General features: G+C 38.5%; 2 protein-coding genes across 3 annotated transcripts; both read right to left on the bottom strand.

Moving 5' to 3' along the window:
* Positions 1-4,843: 4,843 nt before the first annotated feature.
* Positions 4,844-14,684, bottom strand: LOC126374017 (glutathione S-transferase 2-like). The gene is made up of 6 exons (XM_050020463.1): positions 14,638-14,684; positions 13,936-13,983; positions 12,282-12,418; positions 6,948-7,115; positions 6,294-6,436; positions 4,844-5,495 (listed from the first exon to the last, which is right to left on the bottom strand). The coding sequence occupies exons 1-6, from the start codon at positions 14,667-14,669 to the stop codon at positions 5,325-5,327; spliced, it is 699 nt and encodes a 232-aa protein (XP_049876420.1). The 5' UTR covers positions 14,670-14,684; the 3' UTR covers positions 4,844-5,324.
* Positions 14,685-17,986: 3,302 nt separating this feature from the next.
* On the bottom strand, positions 17,987-25,480 carry LOC126374027 (glutathione S-transferase 2-like). 2 transcript variants are annotated; one of them, XM_050020478.1, is made up of 5 exons: positions 25,357-25,480; positions 22,813-22,949; positions 19,665-19,832; positions 19,044-19,186; positions 17,987-18,577 (listed from the first exon to the last, which is right to left on the bottom strand). In XM_050020478.1, exons 2-5 carry the CDS (start codon positions 22,943-22,945, stop codon positions 18,407-18,409), a joined length of 615 nt encoding a protein of 204 aa, XP_049876435.1. In that variant the 5' UTR covers positions 22,946-22,949; positions 25,357-25,480; the 3' UTR covers positions 17,987-18,406. The 2 variants fall into 2 exon arrangements, with proteins under 2 accessions (XP_049876435.1, XP_049876434.1); XM_050020477.1 differs by lacking the exon at positions 25,357-25,480 and adding an exon at positions 23,450-23,595.
* Positions 25,481-25,517: the final 37 nt, after the last annotated feature.

Raw genomic sequence — 25,517 nt, 5'->3', positions numbered from 1 at the left:
ACATTGCATCAAAAGTTGGTGTCATTTCAATTTGTGTACAAACACGAAGCTGTCACACACACATGCAAACTAGGTTAGCTATTAAAATAGATGCATAATTTGAAGTATACTTCTAACTTCTAAATGGCGCATTTGGTAAAGCAGTCGCCGCCATTCTTAAGGTTCACGGTTCAAACCCAAGTGCATGTTTTGATTGTTTTTACTTTTTGTATTTTTTTTTACAATTGAATTTGGCGAACCCGTCTATTTGTTACGGAATTTTCAAAAAGTATCACTTTTACCAATAATATTATAATTATACAATAATGTACTTTGCACTAAAGTACCTTCCGTAATTTCCGTATTTTTTATTTTGTAAAATTCTAACAGGCATTAAGGTGATTCGTTTTCCATACAAAAGTTGATGCAGTGCTACAGGAAAACGGATAGAGGAATATTGTTATAAAACCGATAAATAGTAATATTTTGGTGTATTATTTTCGCAAACTAACAAAAATTTAGGGTCCGAATACGAGAAGTACCATATTTCAGACCCTCAATTTTGATCAATTCTACATTTGTAGTGGTGCAGATTACAGTGTATTTGCTGAGCGTGTAGAGGTGTCAATGTTAGTTTGTGTGCGTGATAGTTTTTTTTTTCTCTAAAGGCTTTGACTACTTGACAAGTGTAATAGAATGTCAGTGACAATTTATAAAGAGATTTTGTATGAAGAGAATAAATATAAATAAAAAACTAAAAATACTACAATCTGAGAAAAGGAATATTGGAAAAATATTTCTGTTTTAACGCATATTATTTAAACATTTTTAAATAATGGGTAAGTACCGTGTTTTAAAAGAGGACATATATTATAATAAAAAATCAATACATAAAATGAAATGGCTGTATGGGCATAGTTCCCTTTGCCTTACTCTTCGGGGAAAACCAAATAAAAAAAAAAGTTGTTGCATTTGCCGGCCTAAATAGTAGTCATTTTTAATTAATTGTTTTTCCATCCAACATACAGATTTATTTATATTATCTTAGCCGCGGACTTTTTGGTGGAAACGGGAACGGGAAGGTTGATTTCTTCGTTGAATAAACTAAATAATCAATACGAAGTGGTGTTTTGTGGTTAATGATCACATTAAGTTAGTCGGAAAACATTCCCGATAGTATTATTAAATCGGAATATTCAATAAACAAAGTGTACCTATCTATTTTCGCTTTGCGCCAACAAGCCGCTTACTTCGTTTGGGGTTCGGAGTAGGAGTCTGCTCCGAGGGTGGGGGCTTAGGTTTCATCATTTCATTAATCATCATCAAGAAAAAAAACACAAGACATGGCTGTATAGGCATAGTTCTCTTTGCCTTGCCCTTTGGGAAAAAAATAAGATATATTTTGAAATTCTTATGTATAATAAACAAACATCACAGACATCATGACAGATCCAAAACTAACGAAAATCTTTTTTCTATTTGACTTATTTATGAATTTTAATCAAGAAAACGTGATAATAAGTTCGACAGCAACCAGTTCAGGTCCCTGAAACAGCCCATTTCAGGCCGCGTATATATGGAAATACTACTTCAATACGTCCCAGCCTCGTCCTTTTTTAACGTCCTCGTTAAAAAAAGACGTCCTAACCTGAACTAACTAACCTAACAATAAACACCACGCGTAAATATAAGTCCAGAAATGCGCTGCAAGTCGTCTGGACTGGGCGAGAAAACAACATAGAATTCGATTAGCTGCTAAGTGTCCCGCATGCTATCACCAGCTGTCACTGACATGCGTATGAAGTCCCGCGGATTTTATTGGAACTAAATGACAAGTCATAATAATTATATGCGGATACTGCGACATCAGCGCCGTGCTTGCGGGACGTCCTGAAGCGCTATTACATCTTTCAAACGCGATGCGACAAAGTTTGAACCGACGCAATTTAGGAAAAATCTACCTTATTATTACTGTACTGTGATCGTTATTTGTAAAATCATACAATACATATACACAATTCTTTATACACAATATAATTATTATGACATATTGTGGACTTTTGTAACGATAATTATGTTTGACATTCATCATCATTTTTTGAACCATTTTATAAAAAAAAAAAAATACTTGTATAAATTATATACCCTAAAGGACGCCCATGAATCACTCTACTCATTGGTGAAAACCGTATGAAAATCCGTTCAGTAGTTTTTTAGTTAGCTGCATGTTCACTGATGCGATTAATGCCTGTTAGAATTTTACAAAATAAAAAATACGGAAATTACGGAAGGTACTTTAGTGCAAAGTACATTATTGCATAATTATAATATTATTGGTAAAAGTGATACTTTTTGAAAATTCCGTAACAAATAGACGGGTTCGCCAAATTCAATTGTAAAAAAAAATACAAAAAGTAAAAACAATTAAAACATGCACTTGGGTTTGAACCGTGAAACTTAAGAATGGCGGCGACTGCTTTACCAAATGCGCCATTTAGAAGTTAGAAGTAGACTTCAAATTATGCATCTCTTTTAATAGCTAACCTAGTTCGCATGTGTGTGTGACAGCTTCGTGTTTGTACACAAATTGAAATGACACCAACTTTTGATGCAATGTTTCAATATGATATCTGCAGTAAATACTTCAAAATTGTAGCTTAACTTAAAGATAATGTATGTAAGATTTCGCCACCTAACATTTCACTGGGTCAGAACTCAACACTAAACGAATAAATGGAAAAAAATACGAAAACTGCAGAAGTAACGCCATCTGCTGACGCAGCGTTACCTAGCTGACTGAAACGTATCACCTTAATCGCATCAGTGAACATGCGGCTAACTAAAAACTACTGAACGGATTTTCATACGGTTTTCACCAATGAGTAGAGTGATTCATGGGCGTGCTTTAGGGTATATAATTTATACAAGTATTTTTTTTGTATAAAATGGTTCAAAAATGATGATGAATGTCAAACATAATTATCGTTACAAATATAGCCGACTTCGAGCTTTCGGCGAAAACGCTGCCTGAGCCCATTGAGATATAACAAAACAACGTATGGTTGAATTGTTCCTTTTTTGTAGGTCTACCGAAAAGTCCACAATATGTCATAATAATTATATTGTGTATAAAGAATTGTGTATATGTATTGTATGATTTTACAAATAACGATCACAGTATAGTAATAATAAGGTAGATTTTTCCTAAATTGCGTCGGTTCAAACTTTGTCGCATCGCGTTTGAAAGATGTAATAGCGCTTCAGGACGTCCCGCAAGCACGGCGCTGATGTCGCAGTATCCGCATATAATTATTATGACTTGTCATTTAGTTCCAATAAAATCCGCGGGACTTCATACGTATGTCAGTGACAGCTGGTGATAGCATGCGGGACACTTAGCAGCTAATCGAATTCTATGTTGTTTTCGCGCCCAGTCCAGACGACTTGCAGCGCATTTCTGGACATATATTTACGCGTGGTGTTTATTGTTAGGTTAGTTAGTTCAGGTTAGGACGTCTTTTTTTAACGAGGACGTTAAAAAAAGACGAGGTTGGGACGTATTGAAGTAGTATTTCCATATATACGCGGCCTGAAATGGGCTGTTTCGGGGACCTGAACTGGTTGCTGTCGAACTTATTATCACGTTTTCTTGATTAAAATTCATAAATAAGTCAAATAGAAAAAAGAAAAAAGATTTTCGTTAGTTTTAGATCTGTCATGATGTCTGTGATGTTTGTTTATTATACATAAGAATTTCAAAATTTATCTTATTTTTTTCCCAAAGGGCAAGGCAAAGGGAACTATGCCCATACAGCCATGTCTTGTGTTTTTTTTTCTTGATGATGATTAATGAAATGATGAAACCTAAGCCCCCACCCTCGGAGCAGACTCCTACTCCGAACCCCAAACGAAGTAAGCGGCTTGTTGGCGCAAAGCGAAAATAGATAGGTACACTTTGTTTATTGAATATTCCGATTTAATAATACTATCGGGAATGTTTTCCGACTAACTTAATGTGATCATTAACCATAAAACACTACTTCGTATTGATTATTTAGATTATTCAATGAAGAAAGCAACCTTCCCGTTCCCGGTCCCACCAAAAAGTCCGCGGCAAAGAGAATATAAATAAATCTGTATGTTGGATGGAAAAACAATTAATTAAAAATGACTACTATTTAGGCCGGCAAATGCAACAACTTTTTTTTTTGGTTTGGTTTTCCCCGAAGGGTAAGGCAAAGGGAACTATGCCCATACAGCCATTTCATTTTATGTATTGATTTTTTATTATAATATATGTCCTCTTTTAAAACACGGTACTTACCCATTATTTAAAAATGTTTAAATAATATGCGTTATTACAAAAATATTTTTCCAATATTCCTTTTCTCAGATTGTAGTAAAGTTTTTAGTTTTTTATTTATATTTATTCTCTTCATACAAAATCTCTTTATAAATTGTCACTGACATTCTATTACACTTGTCAAGTAGTCAAAGCCTTTAGAGAAAAAAAAACTATCACGCACACAAACTAACATTTGACACCTCTACACGCTCAGCAAATACACTGTAATCTGCACCACTACAAATGTAGAATTGATCAAAATTGAGGGTCTGAAATATGGTACTTCTCGTATTCGGACCCTAAATTTTTGTTAGTTTGCGAAAATAATACACCAAAATATTACTATTTATCGGTTTTATAACAATATTCCTCTAACCGTTTTCCTGTAGCACTGCATCAACTTTTGTATGTAAAACGAATCACCTTAAACTTAAAGTACAATTAGGAGGTGTCTGCAGGAATCGGGGCCAATATAGTTTTTTTTTTTGATCCGATATAAACAATTTTATTATTATTTTATTATTATTACTTATATAAAGAATAATACTACTGAGGAGGAGATGGGCCTCCTTTTATAAATAAAAGTCCGAACTGTGATGGGTATCTTCTATTGTTCATCAACACACACGGATATATTATGGAACAGAATAAACAATACAATCACACAATAAATTATATAAAAATCTCTGAGCGAGTTAAAAGTGCACCTGTCGCCCAGCGAGCCTGTCACCCATGAGAGCGAGGTGAGGTCCGGGGGTATCCGGGGGCGAGCGATGTGACATATGGCCAAGCGTGAGTCGAATTTATTTGGCATTGGCTACAACATCATTCAGCCTTGTCATACGCCACACTACGTACTTGTAGAACGGTAACTCCGCCCCGCATCAATTAGTATTGGATTCTCTTACGCGGTAAGATGGCACGCGATTAGAATGAGATTTGTCTATGGAGTGTCCGGGGTGTGACCACGGTTTAGTTCCCTCGTCGGCATTATAGTCCATTAAAACTCGGATGGCGGCGCCTGCGCAATGAACTCCTTGACACCGGGCAGCGAGTTGACTGAGTCCACCAGCTGCTTGAGGGCTGGGTACTGGCTGTCCATGTCGGGGATTTCCAGCATCTTCTTCATTGTCTCGTATATTCCCGCCAAAACGAAATCTCCCCATGTTAGCTGCAGAAAACAGATACATACGTTATATACAGGTGTTAGTAACGCCATATCGAATACTGAGGGGGATGATTCAGCACATAATTCTGAGTTAATATCAAGTATTCATGACTTTTTTTAGGTTAGGTTTTGACGAAGCCTGTGGTGGATGCCTAGTCTTTTTGTTTTTTTTTTTATTAAAATACTTATATTTAATTTTGTCTTAGTGAGGTAAAATTAGAGTATTACAAAAAAAACATTATATGTAACTTTTTTTTTAATTAATTATTTTCAATTGTATACTTTGCTATAAAAAAATCCACTTGATATTAACTCAGAATCGAGTTGAATCATCCCCCTCAGTATTCGTTACGATGTCACTTACATCCTACACCTCATACAAGGACGTACAGGTACCGTACGAAAACTTTAGGAGTATTATTCCTTATTCTATGCTTTAGAGGATAATTAAGACCATTACTCCGAGTTGATATCAAGTGTGGAATTTCGTATCTGGAACTAAAATATTAACGAAAATATTTGTGTTTTCACTTCGATACTTTTACAACGGAAAATTCCACTTGATATTAACTCAGAATCGTGGTCTGAATCATCCTTCAAAGTTTCCGTTACGGGGTCACTAACACCCTATATGTATGCATACATAACATAAACAGCTGCTGGGCACAGGCCTCCCCTCAATCAACCGGAGGGGGGTATGGAGCATACTCCACCACGCTGCTCCACTGCGGGTTGGTGGAGGTGTTTTTACAGCTAATAGCCGGGACCAACGGCTGTAATGTATGATAACTTAAATAATACCTTGCCCAACGCGAGGTGTCCGTTATTCTTGGTGATGATTTCATTGAGCTTCTTCAGCAGGCCAGGGTAGACATTCTTGACGTTCTCTTCATGCTTCCTCTTCTTTACTTCTGGATCAGGCTCGTGCGCCACCGCTACCATTTCTGTAAAACAGACATGAAAAAAAAATGCAATGATTTTTTTTCTTTTTTGACGTGACTTAATGTAGTTTTGTCCAAAATGGAATTACTTCTTGGCCGGACAAATGGGGAGCGCTGAGGGATCTCACCCGGTACAAAATTAGGTAAAGAATACAAAAATAGGTGTAAGTAGTATACAAACTAACTTTAATAACGATCTCCTTATCGTGTGGGTTGTGAGGTGGATTACTAACCTCATCTACCTGACGGGTTACTATTGAGCCGCCAAAGGCCCCTGACATGACTCATGTAACGACTACATACTTACATCTGAAAGTACCTTCCGAAGCACGGATCATCTTACTTTCGGACAATCAAGTGATCAGCCTGTAATGTCCTAACTCCTAACCAAACTAGGGAAAACAAAGTGATTTTTGTGATATGACCGGGATTCAAACCCGGGGCCTCCGGATCGTGAGCCCAACGCTCAACCACTGGAGCACAGAGGCCGTTAATAAAGATAATGTGTACTTACTGAAGCGAATATCGTTAAGGAACTCGACGTTCTGATCGATCTCGAAGTCTTCCTCGATGTCTGCGCCCGCGACTCCGAACTTGTGACCGAGGTAGCGCGCTATGGAGACACTCTGCGCGTACTGCTTGCCATCGATCTCCAGAACTGGCAATTGACCAAATGGGGTCTCTGGAAGACGAAAAAAAATTCATCAAAAAAAGTCTGACTTGGACGGCATTCGAACCCGCAGCTCAAATGAAGTCGAGACGAGCATATTAAAATAAACACCATCGGATTCTCATTCTATCCATGAGGATATTTTATGTCCAAGGTTTTTGTTGCAGCTTCTTTTCCTCCGTTAGGTATACAGGTTGCGATAAGCTGCAGTAGTTTTAGGCGGATGAGACGTTCATACATTGTTTTAAGTTTACGCGGTTATTGGTGCTAATTCCTGTAAACACCATCTAATTTTATTTTAGGTTATATCTGTCATTTTCTTATCCGCCGAAAAGGAAAGGGACGGGTAATCGACAAGCATAAAATTTATGGAACACACGTCAATTTTAAGCACATTTTAAGCACAAATCTAAAACAACCGTCTAAAAATTCGCCCGGGTTATTCATTTATTTACTCATTCTTCCTAAAATTAAGAGCTGTCAATCATCCGTCCCTTTCCTTTTCGGCGGATAAGAAAATGACAGGTATAACTTAAAGTAAAATTAAGAGATGTCTGCAGGAATCGGGGCCATTATCATAATTAAAACACATAATAACGGGTTAATCAACAAGCGGCAAAGAAAGAGGGTAGACAGATACGTTTACCTATAGAAAATTATGGATCTACCTACTCCACTCCAATCTCATCAGTCATCCCGTGATCATGGCACTTGCAACAGTGTGGAAATATCGGGAGTCTCATATCCCTACTTTAAACGCGGTAAGAACCCGTTATTATGTGTTTAAAATTGGATGAGCCGTTCGTTATGTAAAAAAATACGATACAAAGTGTAGCTGTGTTACCTACTGAAGAAAGAAATTTTGGAATTTGATATTTAAGTAGCTCTGCCCACCCCATTAGGCATTACGGGGTACGTATTTATAAACGTCATCATCATATCCCTAGCATTATCCCGTTTTTCACAGGGCCCGCTTACCTAACCTGAAGATTCGACAGGTCCGGTTTTTTACAGAAGCGACTGCCCGTCTGACCTTCCAACCCGCGAAGGGAAACCAACCCAATACAGGTTACGTCACATACCTCCGAAAATGCATTTCTCGGGAATGTGGGTTTCCTCACGATGTTTTCCTACACCGCTGAGCACGTGATAAACATGAATTCGACATCAAATTCGTCAATCATTGGTTTAGGTCTGTGCTGGATTCGAACCTGCGACCTCAAAGTGAGAGGCAAGCGACCAACTGGGCTACCACGGCTCATATGCATAAACTTATTCATCCGAATACTAATTCTAACAAACACAGCATAAAATAACAAAATAACAGTCTTATCAAACACAAAAAATGTCCTTGCATCGACTCGATATTAAAATAGGTACCTAATCATTATCAAGGTCAGCCCACGTAGATATTATTAAGTATACAGATGTTTCGCTGTTTTATAGTCAAACTGTAAAATATTTTTATTTAGTAAGTAGTTAGAACACTTTTTTAAATGCAAATTCAAATTCAAATTCAAATATTTATTGCATTCCATGTAGTACAATGGGGTGTTACATAGGCACAGGAACTAAAACATGGACCCTGTAGGGCACAGCAACGTTGAAGGGAAGAGAGGAAGTGTGTATTAAAATTAAAACTTATTTAAAAATTCGTCTACAGTATAATAGCTCTTTTTAATTAGCATTATTTTTAGATTTTTCATAAATAAATGCCTAAGTAAATATACAGGGTGGCCCAGAAGATCAGGTTCAAAATGAAAAATTAGATAGAGGGGCTCATTAGCTACCAGAAACACCCCCATGTATGTTCAGCAATTATTTACGGTTTAGGAGATATGACCCATTTTGTACCTTTTTCTAGATTTTCTACTTTACTTCAGAAATAATCATTTTGTCGCTATCCCTTTCTTAATAATTATTTTATTTTACTTCACAACTATGCCTAAGTCTGTGTACCGCTCAATCAAAGATAAATCAAAGATAAAAAAAAGTTATCGGAAGTCAAAGTGAGAATTCGACCAAAATTGTTACAGTTGTTAAAACTTCGCCGAAGAATAATAAACACATGAGATTGTCATGGACAATGAAAGTATTTCTAAAAACTGCTCCATTTAATAGGCTTTTAGAAACATTAATAAAAAGTACCCTTAATACGGGCAAAAAACTAAGTAATTAGCTCTCAAAGATTGCAAGACAGACATATTTGAAGGAAAATTTGACATTCTCATACAATGTAGCTGCTTCTTTCTAACGTTGTTAAAGGTGCTCAAAGACAGATTTTATTTTAGTATCCAATAGTATGAATCACCAACAGTGTTTGGGGATAACTTTTTCCTTCAAATCTATGTACCTTCATTAAAATACGAATACCAAAAGTGACTGCAAGTTTTGTCTTCGGATTGTTGCTATGTCTACCCTGTTAGCGATTATAAGCGTGATTTTTATTTACTTTTAATTGAAAATGTGTCTTTGAGCACCTTTAACAACGTTAGAAAGAAGCAGCTACATTGTATGAGAATGCCAAATTTTCCTTCAAATCTGTCTGTGTTGCAATATTTGAGGTCAAATTACTTAGTTTTTTGCCCGTATTAAGGGTACTTTTTTTGGATTTTTCTAAAAGCCTATTAAATGGAGCAGTTTTAAGAAATACTTTCAGGGTCTATGACAATCTCATGTGTTTATTATTCTTCGGCGAAATATTAACAACTGTAACAATTTTGGTCGAATTCTCACTTTGACTTCCGATAACTTTTTTTTTATCTTTGATTTGACTTTGATTTATCTTTAATTGAGCGGTACACAGCTTTAGGCATAGTTGTGAAGTAAAATAAAATAATTATTAAGAAAGGGATAGCGACAAAATGATTATTTCTGAAGTAAGGTAGAAAATCTAGAAAAAGGTACAAAATGGGTCATATCTCCTAAACCGTAAATAATTGCTGAACATACATGGGGGTGTTTCTGGTAGCTAATGAGCCCTTCTATCTAATTTTTCATTTTGAACCTGAACTTCTGGGCCACCCTGTATATTGTATGACAAACGTCTCTTCCGCATTATGATCCAAACATGAATTCGAAAAACAAATTCGACAATTCTTCCGCCTTAAACTACAACAGCTTTGAAACTGCATAGCCAGGGCATAGAATAAGTAATACGTATAGAACGGCAACTCTACACTCCCCACCAGCGTCTGAACTAGGTTTACCTCACCCCCCTCGAACATAGTTTAGACTTAATCGTATGGCGCCAGACGTCATAAGATTTAAGATATTTATTGCATTCCTGATGTTTTTACAGAGGTCTTAAAAGTAGAGGAAAGTACAAACAGGAACTACAACAACTTAAAATTGAATGAAAACAGAAAACCAAGAATAAAAATTATGTTAAAAAATAAAAATAAAAGATACATACATTTACAATTATCAGTATCTCATAATCAATTATCTTAAAATGTGCCTAATATATGCCATTTTTAATTGTTCTGAAAGTTGTCGCGACCAGTGGCATGTCGTTCCTGGGAAAATTCCCACTTTGGGAACATTCCCGGCAGTAAAAAGGCACATTTATGTAGAAAGAGGTCTATTACCTAAAATTAGGCAGATAAGACCAGAGTACAACAGATAAAAGCAGGCAGTGTCCTTACTATTAAAGAATTTCTACAACGGTCATTCATCGGAATGTCATTCATCACCAGCCCATTAACGTCCCCACTGCTGGGCACGGGCCTTCCCTATGGATGGATAGGGAAATCGGGCCTTAAACCATCACGCGGGCCCAGTGCGGATTGGTGGTTATTAACGACTGCTAATGCAGCCGGGACCAACGGCTTGTGGTCACCCATCCTATGACCGGCCTTTGCGAAAGTTGCTTAACTTCAACAATCGCAGACCGAGCGCGTTAACCGCTGCGCCACCGAGCTCCTCACGGGAACGTCACATCACTGTTATTGACAAAGCTTACAAGAAGAATATATCGTATAGTTATTGATTCTTCTTCTTCTATCGTGTGGGTTGTGAGGTGGAGTACCAACCTCATCAACCCTGGTGTCAGGGTTACTATTGAGCCACCAAAGGCCCCTGACATAGCTCATGTAACGACTACTTACTTACATCAGTAAGTAGTAACCGGGACCAACGGCTTAACGTGCCTTCCGAAGCACGGATCATCTTACTTTTTGGACAATCAGGTGATTAGCCTGTAATGTCCTAACCAAACTAGGGATCACAAGGTGATTTTTGTGATATGTCCCCACCGGGATTCGAACCCGGGACCTCCGGATCGTGAGCCAAACGCTCAACCACTGGACCACAGAGGTAGTTATTGATAGTTTAGGCACTTATACGGTACAAAAACAGCTCGCGATATGCGCTAGTCACGATGACTAACCACTTTAGATTAACAGTCATTGTAGTAGGTTGTGCTATATTTGATACTTGTTTTTTTGACGTGATTTATTGTAGATTTCTTTCAGCGCTTATGGCTATCGGCCCAATAGAATCAATTGCCTGTTTCAATTATATTCCTCTCAGACGACACCCTGAGCTAAAGTTCACGCCCAAATGGGCACCCTTAGGACTGTTGTCTTAAATGCTGTACCGGGTACAAAAGGCATTAACTACTTGGCTGGACTAATGGGGAGCGCTGGCGACTCTCACCCGGTACAAACATTTATAACAACAGGTTTGAGCGTGCCCAGTAAGGCGCGTACCTCGACTCAGAGCTTCGTCTGAGATATTTATATTTGAAAGAATTAATCAACCCTAGTGGATTGATAGCGATAGGCGCTGAATGAGGGAAATAAAATTAAGAAGATGCCTTCTAGAATCAGCACCATTAGCTGGGTAAATAAACAAAGTTTGGATATAAAATTATAGAATAGAAATAGTTTATTATGAAAAGGCGCCACACACAAAAAAGACAATAACATCATATCAAATTTCCACAAAACAATTACAAAAAAGCAAGACGGAAGTTCGCCGAAATGATCATAAGGTGATGGTGAACGTCCTGAGAAAAAAGGGCCTCACTCAGCACAAGTCGCGGCGTGAACCACGACGCTGGTATTATGTGGACCCTGTTGGGTGAGGCACGAACATCGTGTTCCATAAATATGTGTTAATGGTGTACATAGATTACAATGTAATACCAAATTACTTTAATAGAAGTTTGCTTACTTGGTTTGTGCTCTGGCCATTCGTCTTTGGTGATGCGTCGGTCTTCGAACTCCTGGCCTCCGTAGGCGAGCAGTAGCCGACCGGACTCGCCAAGGCCCTTCAGCGGGAAGTATGTGAATACAACCTTCGGCATTTTGCTGAAAGGAAACGTGCAAAGTGTAATCTTCAATTCTTGAGTTCATACCATAGCATAATCCGATGAGATCCGACCCGACCCGATGGAAATGATCCGTGCTTCGGAAGGCACGTTAAGCCGTTGGTCTCGGTCATTATTTATTGATGTAAGTACGTAGTCGTTACATGAACCATGTCAGGGGCCTTTGGCGGCTCAATAATAACCCTGACACCAGGGTTGATGGGGTTGGTATTCCACCTCACAACCCACACGATAAGAATATGACCGTAACACAACACATAACACAAGGTCACGACTGTATCCCAAATGGGGTAGTCAGATTTACATCCATCGCAAAATGAACGAAGTACCCACACCTCACCGAGCTTTCAGTTAGACCAACTTGATAGGTGGTGAGCAGTATCGCCCTCTAAGTATAATAGTCTAGCCAACAGTGTTAGTGAATTAAAAGAAAGTAATTTTTGTGATATGTCCCCACCGGGAATTGAACCCGGGACCCCCGGAACGTGAGCCCAACGCTCAACCACTGGACCACGGAGGTCGTTATTATAGTAACATGCTAAATACATCAATGTAGGTACAACATAAATAATAAGGGCCTTTTCAGGCTATGTTGCTGTTATTATTATTGTATGTTATTATTCTGTACAAAATGAGGAGAAGCAATATAGATAGATAGATAAAATACTTTATAGAGCACAATGGACACAAAATACAGAGATAAGGACAGCATATACAGAAAGGCGGCCTTATTGCTCATGCAGCAACACAAAAAATACAATTACAATTTATTATTAGCAATTGAAGATTACAATATAGGTAGCAACATAATTCTTTATACACATAATGTGATCCGAATATCAAGCAACAATTATTTTTATATAGATATATTATGCTTCTGCCATTACATTGTATTTTAGAATAATTATGTACCCGTTATCCGAGACAATAGGTAATTATCACGATAAAGCAGTCGCCTTTATTGTTTTTGATGAACGTAGCCTGGAGAGTGTCTCATTAAAAGTATCTATTTAAAGGATAAGTCAAAGCGTCCCCCTTCAGACATATCTCATTCGAAGCGTCTTAACAAGTTGATATTTTTGTTCTATGGCGACTTTCTCGAAATACGCGGGGTTTAGCCTAGTAGGTACATATTGTCATTACTTTTCGTCAAATCTACTTTTTTTTATAATTAAAACGCATAATAACGGAGACCCCAGATATTTCGGCACTGTTGCAAGTGTCCCGTGAAACATCGGGAGTCTCATATCCCTGCTTTAAACGCCGTAAGAACCCGTTATCGTGTGTTTTAATTATGATAATAACCGCGTGAACTTAGAACAATACTTTTTGTTATTTCTAAACACCATGGATTTTGAAGTTAACACTAGTAATCTTTTTACGGACAGACTAATGAAAACACTGACACGTAATAAAGGTGTCTGTTGGAAGGGGAGACGGGTCTCACACAGTTACGGTCATAGTCCTTTTAAACATGAAGTTGTAGCAAAAACTTACCTGTATAATACGTGTTCTGTGCAGAGACACCAACAACACACTGGCGACTAGGGATGCGCCGATCCGATCCGATCTTTTAGAAAATCGGATCGAAAGCCATTCGATCTGCCGATTTTTGGATCGGATCGAGACCATACGATTTTTAGGCGGATCGATACAAAACTTTAAAGATCGGATCGCTTGGATCGTATGAAATGAAAAGCGTATTACCTACATTCATTGCTTACGATTTTGTTAGGATAGAACTCGATCTTCTGTTTACGTTACGTTCCAAACTTGGCGGCGTCTTTTGCGTGCGGGTAGGTATAGATATACGAGCATCTTATTACATTTTATTATAATTTCACTTTGTGGGTAAGTAAACATACGAGTAAAAAGTGTGGTTTGATTTGTTTCTAATTGCTATTGTCTCCGAGTATCTCAGATGTACAGACGTTTTGTTTTGTAAAACTGTTTGGTCAAAAAATGATGCCCCCTATAAAATCTAGTGTGTGGAGTCAGTTTACCCGAGATTACCCGAAGGCGGAAAATAAATATTTAAAAGTAATTGTGTCTTGCTTATTTGCATCCGATCCGGATCGATTTTCTTGATATCGGATCGACGGCATGCGATCCAATCCGCGGATCGGATCGACGCATTACGATCCGATCCGATCCTTAACATCGGATCGACGATCTGGATCGCGCATCCCTACTGGCGACCAAAACGATTGCCAGAGTACACAAGCCCACATAAGTGGATGATATCTCGAATTATGTACCATGACATCGCATTTCCCAAGGCCGCCGGTACAGTCAGCAACAAAAGTAGCATTTTTATTTGTCAGTTTTGTAATTTATAAATTAAAACACCATACATAAACACCACACCATCATAGATGGGAAGCTACAAGGAAAGCGAGGAAGGGGAAGACAAAGAAGAGCTTACATGGAACAGATTAAGGAAAAGGTGAACGTCGTGTCTTATAAAGAGGTGAAGGAATTGGCCTTTGATAGACAAGAATGGAGAATGCTATGCACCGACAAGAGCGTGGCTCTTAAATTAGTTTTGATGATGAATTTATAGCCCTGTCCGGAGTACGCTTGACTCTTCTTCTTATCGATGGGGTTGTGAGGTGGAATACCAGCCTCATCAACCCTGGCGTCAAGGTTATGATTGAGCGGCCAAAGGCCCTGAGATGGCTCATGTAACGATTACTCACTTACGTCAGTAAATAGTAACCGGGACCAACGGCTTAACGTGCCTTCCGAAGCACGGATTATCTTACTTTCGGACAATCAGGTGATCAGCCTGTAATGTCCTAACCAAACTAGGGATCACAAAGTGATTTTTGTGATATGTCCCCACCAGTTCGAACCCGGGGCCTCCGGATCGTAAGTCCACCGCTCAACCAATGGACCACAGAGGCCGTTAACGCTTTACTTACATCGTAGTATCCCTGGACTGTGGTACTATTCCCAGCACGGGCTCTAAATCACTGAATTCGACTTTATGAGTGTGAATTCATATTTGGAGCATTATCCCGTTTTTCTCAGGGTCCGCTTACCTAACCTGAAGATTTGACAGGTCCGGTTTTTTACTGCGAAGTTATCATAATAGAAACTTGAAAAACAAAATGAACATAGTAAAATTGTGTTATCTTTTAATGTCCGTTGAATACCTATAGACGTTGTAAAATGACGTCATAAGTAATTATTGTGCAATGTGATGAAAAATCGTACATGAGAGGCCGAAATAGGATAGATTTTGAAGTGTAGAATAGTTCAGCGGTATTGTTAGGCTCGGACTTATTTAGGATCATTTTAATCGAGTGTGCTAAGTACAGACAGACCTTGTATTTGGTGGCATACATTCATTGATGTTTGTGTTACTATACCTAGTAACCATAGAATAAACAATACTCCATTAGCACGATTAGAAGGACAGAGTTATAAGTTCGTCGCCTAGCGCGAAAGAGACGCCAGATGTGTTTTTTTTTTTGCAATGACAATGAACAACTGTAGTAGTACCTAGTAAAGATACGACATGTTACTCCTAAGTTATAGTCATCATCAGCTCATTAACGTCCCCACTGCTGGGGCACGGGCCTTCCCTATGGATGGATAGGGAGATCGGGCCTTAAACCATCACGCGTGGCCAGTGCGGATTGATGGTTATTAACGACTGCTAATGCAGCCGTGACCAACGGCTTAACGTGCCTTCCGAATCACGGAGGAGCTCGAGATGAAAACTTTGAGGGATGAGTCAGGCCATGATTCTGAGTTAATATCAAGTGGAATTTTCCGTCGCAAAATTATGGGACTGAAAATAATAATAAAAAATACTCAAATTTTCATGAATTTTTGGACAGGAAATTCCACTTGATACCAACTCAGAATCATGGTCTGAATTATCCCTCGAAGTTTTCGTTACGATGTCACTAACACCCGTACCTGTATGGCTATCTGTATCTACTTGTACACGGTGTAAGTGATATCATAACGTATACTGAGGAGATTCGGCTTATAATTCTGAGTTAATCATCATCAGCCCATTAACGTCCCCACTGCTGGGGCACGGGCCTTCCCTATGGATGGATAGGGAGATCGGGCCTTAAACCGTCACGTGGGCCCAGTGCGGATTGATGGTTATTAACGACTGCAATGCAGCCGGGACCAACGGCTTAACGTGCCTTCCGAAGCACGGAGGAGCTCGAGATGAAAACTTTTTATTTTTGTGGTCACCCATCCTATGACCGGCCTTTGCGAAAGTTGCTTAACTTCAACAATCGCAGACCGAGCGCGTTTACCGCTGCGCCACCGAGCTCCTCAAGTTATAGTATAGCTAAAGGGCTTATTACACTATGCAATCCATCTGTTGAATTTTCGCTTTATCTTCTGTGCTGTTTTCTAGTGTTAGTGCTACGCTTTACCTCTTTCCGTTACTGTTCTCCTCCTTTCTGTGTATTTCTGCTGTACTATTTATTGTATGGAGCATGGTTGATTTTTATATATGTGACAATAGTAATTAAATACATTGTCAGTAATTCACTTAATCAATAATAAAATTTACGTCTTTATTATTGAAAATTATTTAATGGTAACAGTGGTAATAATACGTCATCAAAGGGCTAGCAATGGCGGCTTGTCACAGGATTGAGCATACCTGGTCTTCTTATACCATGGTGTGGAGTATACATATTTATACGGACTTCAACCCCGTAAGGGTTTCCTCACGATGATTTCCTTCACCGCTTCGCGCCTGATAATCATTTATGATCCACACATCAATTCGAAAACAAATTCGACAATCGTTAGTTAATATTGGTCGGTTAGGCCTGTGCTGGATTCGCACCTGCTACCTCAAACTGAAAGGGAAGCGTTCTACCAACTGGGCTACCACGGCTCCGTAAAAATATCAAAGTACTCAATGGAAATCAGCTACTGCCCGCAGGCACCCTGTTGTTACGCAAAATTCATTCTTACGCCGAAAGATTCAGGATCAATAAAATTAAACAAACATATAATATTGAATACATTTTATTTTATTATTTTACTTTCCATACATAATATTGTAGTACGTTACACAGATAATAGTATTTTATGCAACAGTTGTATAAGAAGGGTCAAAAAATGCGAGTGGCGTGAATTGCGATGTGAGCCTTGGCGAACATCGCAATAAGAGACGCCACGAGCATTTTTTGACCTAGTTATACAACGTTGCATACAATACTTTTTCTACGACGACGTAATTTTAAATGAAACAAAAATTATACAAAGAAAAATTTTATTTATAAAAATTATTTTCCAACGCGCGGGAAAATGGCGGCAAATGTATACTTTTTTTTATAGTATATCTATGGCACCAAACAAAGTAAAGGTGCCAGTTTCCAGGTCAAAAAAAAAAAAACAACAACAATGCTTTTTTGGCGACATTATAGTACAGTTACACTTTGTAAACAATGCTTTTATAGGCCATAGAGCGTACACTTTTTCAAAGAGTTTAATTATGTATGTACTTATATTAGACTTTTTGGTTATTTAAATGCCAGATTAAAGTAGAGGAGTAGAAAAAATTATAAATCTTATAGATAATTTGTGACATCATATTATTATGGTAGTTACTGTTACCTTACAAAACGATCGTTTAACGATATATTTTGTTGTATTATTCGCATTTATTATATTATAATATTAATTTGTAAAGCTCTTCCGTCGTATTCGAAATCAACATTTAAAAAACGGTCACAAAAATAGACATTCAGTAATTAAAATTATCAATTCCATACTTGAACTTATGAGTAAGTATTTGGCAAAAAAGTAGAAATTAATTGAAGGCACTGTGAAATGGCAACATTATTATATTCATTGTCAAACCGTTTCTTTTAACGTGTTTTTAACAGACTTCAAAAAGGTTACATTATTTTTCTCATACAAGTGTTGCCAGAGATCAAAAGTCAAGTTCTACTATTTTGCCAGTAGTTTTTTTTTATTAGTAATCAGCCTTGGGTGCCTTAGCAACGTACTCCTTGACCTTGGGCAGGGTGAGGACGGAATCCTGCAGTTTCTTGAAGCTGGGATACTTGTTGTCTAGGTCGGGCATCTGAAGCATCACCTTCAGGTAGTCGTACATGCCCGCAAACACGAAGTCACCCCAGGTCAACTGGTGAAACAAAATAAACGTCAATAATAGGTTCGAAATCCAGCATAGGACTAAACCAATGGTTTACCACCTTAAGAAATAAAAAGATCTTGTTTTTCTATTGTTTCTATTTTCGACTATTTATTACGAATTAAGTAATAATGAGTATGATGGTTGGGCATAGGCCTCCCCCAAGGATCTCCACGACGATCGGTCCCGCGCTACCCGCATCCAGCGGCTTCCCGCGACCTTTACCAGATCGTTGGTCCACCTTGTAGCGGGCCTACCCACTGAGCGTCGTCCGACACGTGGTCGCCATTCCAGAACCCTTCCGCCCCAGCGGCCATCGGGCGTCGTACGGCTGATGAGTATGATGGTTGATCGCTTCTCCCTTCTATCGTGTGGGTTGTGAGGTGGAGCACCAACCTCATCAACCCCCTGACACCCTGACTAACACCCTGTATGTATTATTTAAAAAAAACTTTACCTTTCCACACGCGATATGTCCGTTATTCTTTTTGATGATCTCGTCGAGTTTGTCCAGCAAGGTGGGGTATACGTTTTTGGAGAAATCCTCGTGTTTCTTCGCCTTAATCACCTCATCAGGCTCATACTGGACAGTCGCGGCCTCTGCAAGAGAGATCAAAGTGGTTTAGTACTGGGGTGGGGGGAGTGAAAATGGCCACATCGAAACAATAACGGCCTCTGTGGTCCAGTGGTTGAGCGTTGGACTCACGATCCGGAGGCCCCGGGTTCCTCCCGGTAGGGGCATATCACAAAAATCATTTTGTGATCCCTAGTTTGGTTACAAAATTACAGGCTGATCACTTGATTGTCCGAAAGTAAGATGATCCGTGCTTCGGAAGGCACGTCCCGATTACTACTTACTGATGCAAGTTAGCAATCGTTACATGAGCCATGTCAGGGGCCTTTGGCGGTTCAATAGCAACCGTGACACCAGGGTTGATGGGGTTGGTAATCCACCTCAGCCTAATATGGTGGGGTGACCCTAATATCATTAACCGGGCAAAAAGTGAAATAGTGAGGTTCGTCTTTCGTTACGGACCCACGAAGGAAGCGTTTGGTTTATGAAACAAAATATACTCACTGGCACGGATATCATTAAGGAACTCTACGTTCTGATCGATCTCAAAGTCCTGCTCGATGTCTGCGCCCGCGACGCCGTACTTGCGGCCAAGGTAGCGCGCGATAGCCAGGCTCTGCGCGTACTGCTTACCATCGATCTCCATCACGGGCATCTGGCCGAACGGGGTCTCTGATGATGGAGAAAGCTTTTAATGTACATTTATAATCAATATTCAATATTGCAATTTTACATTTGCGCCTATAAGAATATGTGCGCAATGTTATAACAAATCAGCAACAAAGCGGCAGTTAGAACAGCCTCCGTGGTCTAGTGGTTAGAGCGTTAGGCTCACGATCTGGAGGTCCGGGTTCGATTCCCGATGGGGACATTGTCGAAATCACTTTGTGAGACTGTCCTTTGTTTGATAAGGACTTTTCAGGCTTGAATCACCTGATTGTCCGAAAAAATAAGATTGTTGTGTTATATCATGTACCCACTTTAGAACCCTGTCGAACCATCATATTTGACATTTAATGAGACTTACGGTTTAATTTGACAAAAAAGTTAATGTGACATGGTTTCAAAGTGTATACATTAGTATAGTACTCGTGACCGTAGGTATGTTCAGCGAAATGAGTATATTATACTAAATAAACATTTCGATTCAGTATACATTGGTGTTAGTGGCATCGTAACGAATCATCCCTCTCAGAGGGATGATTCAGACCATGATTCCGAGTTGATATCAAGTGGAATTTCCTCTCGGAAAATTCATTAATATTTTAATGTTTTCTTTTTTCAATTATACACTTGATATCAACTCAGAATCATGGCCTGAATCATCTCCCAAAGTTTTCGTTACGACGTCACTAACACCTGTATACATCAAGTCATGCCTGGATACGAAGATCTAAGATTAAATATACTTTCCAGAGCCGATATGATGAATGAATCGTGTAAAGGTGAGGGTGGTATGTGGTGACCATCTATAGCATAACATTATTGTCAGAAGTTCAAAACATTAACGCGGAATCCTGTCCGGAAATCACATAGACGTACACAACATTGTTAGTTTGAACGGATATCGCAGCGTTGTGACGACACAATATCATTCAAACCGTATTAAATGAGCCTTTCCATGGTACAAGAAAACCAGGTATGCTCAAAAGTGACAGCTAACATTTCAAGGTTAGCCCAGCTGACGTCATCCAACCCTGAGTTGCCATTTCGTAAAAAATAAATTACCTACGACCAATTTTTGAACAAGGAAATATTGACGTCACATTTCACAAAATAAACAAAAGCTATCTGTCATGTTTCAAGTGACACTGGCTTTTTGGCGGGAGACGGGAACGGGACAGTTGCTCTCTTCATTGAATAATCTAAATAATTAATACGAAGTGGTGTTTTGTGGTTAATGATCGCATTAAGTTAGTTGGAAGACATTCGCGAGTGTTATTATATTGGAGTATTCAATAAACAAAGTGTATCTGCCTATTTTCGCTTCGTGCCAAGAAGCCGCTTCATAACTCAAAAGTTTATGCGGACTTTTGAGTTAATTCGTTTGGGGTTCGGAGTAGGAGTCTACTCCGAGGGTGGGGGCTTAGGTTTCATCATCATCACCTTTCATCATTTCATTAATCATCAAAAAAAAAAGAATACGTCAGACATGGCTGTATGGGCATAGTTCCCTTTGCCTTACCCTTCGGGGAAAACCAAACAGTCGTCGTCAAGTGACACTGTTTGACAGTTTCTTTGTTTGTTGAAATGTGACGTCACAGGGAATAATGTCACGTGACTAACCGTTTACGCGAGAAATTTAAAACAATTGAAGAAAAATATGTTTTTTTTTCTATTGTACTTATAAAGGTTTTTCGAGAAAATAAAATATGTTAAGAGGTATAAAATAAGCGTCTGTTCTTTTTTTAAAATACTTATCCGAAAACTGTCAAGTAGCCAATTGGTAATATAATCGTGAGCTTACGTCATAGAATAAGGAATAATCCCCCCCACCGCTCTCGAAGATAGTGTAGTCTTCAATCGTATGGCGTCAGACGTCATCACACACACAGATGCGCGTGTACGATAACGTCAGTGTGTAGTGTCTGTGTAAAACGAGGTTATTTGTATGAAGTGTCCGGGGTGTGCTTATATTATGTTATGTGTTATGCTATCAAGTGGTGAAAACAGCTCATGAATTCATTAATAAAAAATACTCATTGACAACTTATCAGTGAACTATCACTATATTGTTCTCAGAAGAACGGTGTCGTTCGATTTGATTGCACAACAGGGGCTTATCAACGCTGTATGCCGCCTTGTTATCTGATATAGGTAAAAAAAAGTTGTTATGAACAAACAACCTTATTTTCAAGTAACTGTAAGAGGTATTCATGAAATATACAGGGTGTTAGTGACATCGTAACGAATACTGAGGGGCATTCAGACCATGATTATGAGTTGATATCAAGTGTCCGTCGCAAAGTTCATGATATTTTTTTAGTTTTTTTTTTTTTTAATTATTTTCAATTCTATATTTTTGCGATTGAAATAAACAAAACAAAATTATAGTACCTATACTATACTACGTCACCAGCCACGATCTCTTTCAATAATCTATCTACGCTTTACTCTTTCTTCTATCGTGTGGGTTGTGAGGTGGATTACCAACCCCATCAACCCTGGTGTTAGGGTTACTATTGAGCCGCCAAAGGCCTCTGACTCCCGATATTTCGACACTGTTGCAAGTGCCATGATCACGGGATGACTGATGAGATTGGAGTGGAGTAGGTAGATCCATAATTTTCTAGGGGCAGACATTACCCATTTAAACGCGGTAAGAACCCGTTATTATGTGCCTTAATTATGATAATAACCACGTAAACTTAAAACAATGTACCCTATTCACGTCATTATTTGTCATTGTTTTTTTCCAAAAAATAGCGATTTATTTCACTACCTTACTTTAGTCTAAATCTAAATAGCCGTAACCCACTAAAAAGGGGAGCGCACGACTATTTGCGGGCGTGAATTTATACGTTGTCTTTCCATGAGTTATATCAGGTACATGATTGCTATCGATGACCTAGACCAGCACATCGGATCGCATCGGATCCGGATTCGGATTTTTTTCGGATTCGGATCGGATTGCTTTGAGGAGCATACTCACTGGGTTTGTACTCGGGCCACTGTTCGCTGGGGATCCGCTTGTCTTCGAAGTCCTGGCCTCCATACGCCAGCAGCAGCCGAGGGCCCTCGCCCAGAGCCTTCACGGGGAAGTACGAGAATACGACCTTCGGCATCTTTCTGTGGACAATCATGAGATATCATGTTACTCCTTTGTTAGATATTTCACTAACACAGTTGGCTCGACCGTTATAGACGGCGATACGGCTCACCACCTATCGCGTTTGTCTAACTAAAAGCTCGGTGAGGTGTGGGTATTTAGTTCATCTTGCGATGGATGTACCTCTGACTACTCCAATTGGGATGTCGTGAGTCGTGTGAGATGGGTGGTGAGCCGTATCGCCGTCTATAACGGTCGAGCAAACGGTGTAAGTGAAAACTGCACTTTAAAAAAAAATAACTCATTGCAAGTCAGGTTTCGGCGTTCGAACCGGCACTCCTCGTTTGAGAAGCAAGCCAGTGAACCACAGGACCTAGGAACTAGGATTTCCTTTTTTTAATTCTTGTATAAAACTTATTTGAAAAGATATAATATTTAAACATGGCACAATAAAGTAGCAAAAACTAGCAGAAATCAACCAAGGTACCTACTTAAGGACTTGTTTATAGATAAAACTTACATTTACCACACAAACGTGCGACCACCACTGCGTCTAATGATAAACTGGCAGTTGATAGGCACCAAACTGTTTATAATGCCACGGTTGTAGGCGCAAACAATAAAATTTGCGCGCGGTCTCTATGCTACACTCAAGGTTGCTTTGATAAACAGACACACTGCATCTCTTAGGTTTTTTATTGAGTAAGTCCGGCCAAGTATTTAATGCCATTTGCGGCAAATCCACAATAAGTCACATAAAAAAAAACGACGAAGAAATATACATTACAGTACAGGGTGTTTTATAGTGCAAATTGTTCTCACAAGTATACCAACTTAATATTTTTTTAATTATTGCTTTTTTTAACAGGCATCAGAGACAAAAGAAGAATTTACATTCTCATTGCTAATTAGCAAACTTAAATAAACTTACACATTTAGGCAAGTTAAGGTTGAGAGAAGTTATAAACAGCAAGTGTGGAACATAATTTGAATATAAATAATAAAATTTTGTTATAGTGAAACCATAACTAACTTCTTAGTAATTATTAATTTACAAAATAGATACATATCAGTTTCACATTTTATAATTCCCATTAATACCTACAGCCACAATTACATTAAATTGTATTCTACCTTTTTTTACCTTTGATGGGTTTGCTCTTGGCCCTAGACCTGCCCGAATGCATTGATAAGGCCTAAGATGGAGTGACAAAACCAAATTATTGAAACCCATGCAGCAGGCAGGTATGTACTTTACAAACCACAAGTAGGTACCTACCACACCCTCCCCTTATCTCAAGTCGCGCTAATATTTATTTAAACATGGATCACAAATCTATAGATGGATGATATTCATAGATAATTTTTAGGTGTAACAGTCTTCATGGGTAGGTTATGTATCTATGTACTAAAATGTGCAAGTCATTTGTTGTGTAATAGTCTTCTTTGTAACTAAGTGATACTTTATATCAACAAACTCAAGTGCAATTTCATGGGCCGATGAGACCACACTTTATACAAAACTAATAATGAAATAGGTACCTAGGTAACTGGGACAAACTGTGTCCGACAAAGTCACATTGTATAAACTACCTACTGATAATTTCATTATTTTTTTTTATTAATTCGAGACCTATTATGACCTACTTTTATTCAAAATAAGAATCATTTATTCAACGTAAACATCATAATAAATTTATTGAAGCCAATTTTTTCTTTTTGTTAATCTACATCATTTCCCTTCGCTGGTTGGAAGGTCAGACAGGCAGTCGCTTCTGTAAAAAACCGGACTTGTCAAATCTTCAGGTTAGGTAAGCGGACCCTGTGAAAAACGGGGTAATGCCAGGGAGATGATTTTAATCAACATCATTTTGCAATTTACCTACCTATTATGGCTATATCCTTGGGATAAGTTTAATCGTAAATCGCACGATAACGGACTTTTCTTTATGTACTTTTGATACCTACCTATAGTTTTATTTGTAGCTTATCTCATGGAGGTAGGTAACATGTTACACAGTAACACCAGTTTACCAACCGCGTAGTTTATCGCACATCGCGTTGAATAAGTCAGTGACTTGCAAATTCAAATAACTGAATAACAAATTGTCGATAACTATCGGAAAAGTTAAGTTACGCCACATTTGAAATAGTTATTCAACAAGTTTATTTGTCTCATTTGACGCGATATCGTGTCTTGTTTTGAATTAGTTACGGGAAAGAAAATATGTGGATAAATGATAAAATATGAAGTGCACATAACTAGCTGAATGCTATCGTAATTTCCAGCTCGGCTCAACTCAAAGATAGAAAACTTAAGAAACCGGTTAGCAAGAAATGGCGTGGGCCGGCCGGGAAGATTGAAATCAAAATAATTTTATAACTGCTCATGATTCATAGTTTATTTAGATAATATTAATAACTTACCAAGTCTATAATGTGTTAAGCACAGACACAGAAGAATAAATTAAATTCTTAAAAGATTTTTTCCAGCAACAAACAATCCGTCATTCGTTGGTCATTCGACAATAGTGTTGCCTTGCCTATCGTTATCGTATCTGATCTAATCCTATCGATACGATAGCCAC

Source organism: Pectinophora gossypiella, chromosome 16, assembly GCF_024362695.1.
Source record: "Pectinophora gossypiella chromosome 16, ilPecGoss1.1, whole genome shotgun sequence".
In the NCBI taxonomy this organism is placed as follows: Eukaryota; Metazoa; Arthropoda; class Insecta; order Lepidoptera; family Gelechiidae; genus Pectinophora; species Pectinophora gossypiella.
The sequence above is the reverse complement of the archived record's forward strand: the minus strand, read 5'-3'. Positions and strand labels throughout refer to the sequence as shown.

Coding starts and splice junctions, on each gene's coding strand:
- LOC126374017 (XM_050020463.1), bottom strand. CDS start 14,669: ATGTGGGCTTGTGTACTCTGGCAATCGTTTTG. Junction 7,116..12,281: donor ATGGCCAGAGCACAAACCAA/GTAAGCAAACTT, acceptor TTCGTCTTCCAG/AGACCCCATTTGGTCAATTG. Junction 5,496..6,293: donor GACACCTCGCGTTGGGCAAG/GTATTATTTAAG, acceptor TGTTTTCTGCAG/CTAACATGGGGAGATTTCGT.
- LOC126374027 (XM_050020478.1), bottom strand. CDS start 22,945: ATGCCGAAGGTCGTATTCTCGTACTTCCCCGTGAAGGCTCTGGGCGAG. Junction 19,187..19,664: donor CCTTAATGATATCCGTGCCA/GTGAGTATATTT, acceptor TCTCTCTTGCAG/AGGCCGCGACTGTCCAGTAT. Junction 18,578..19,043: donor GACATATCGCGTGTGGAAAG/GTAAAGTTTTTT, acceptor TTGTTTCACCAG/TTGACCTGGGGTGACTTCGT.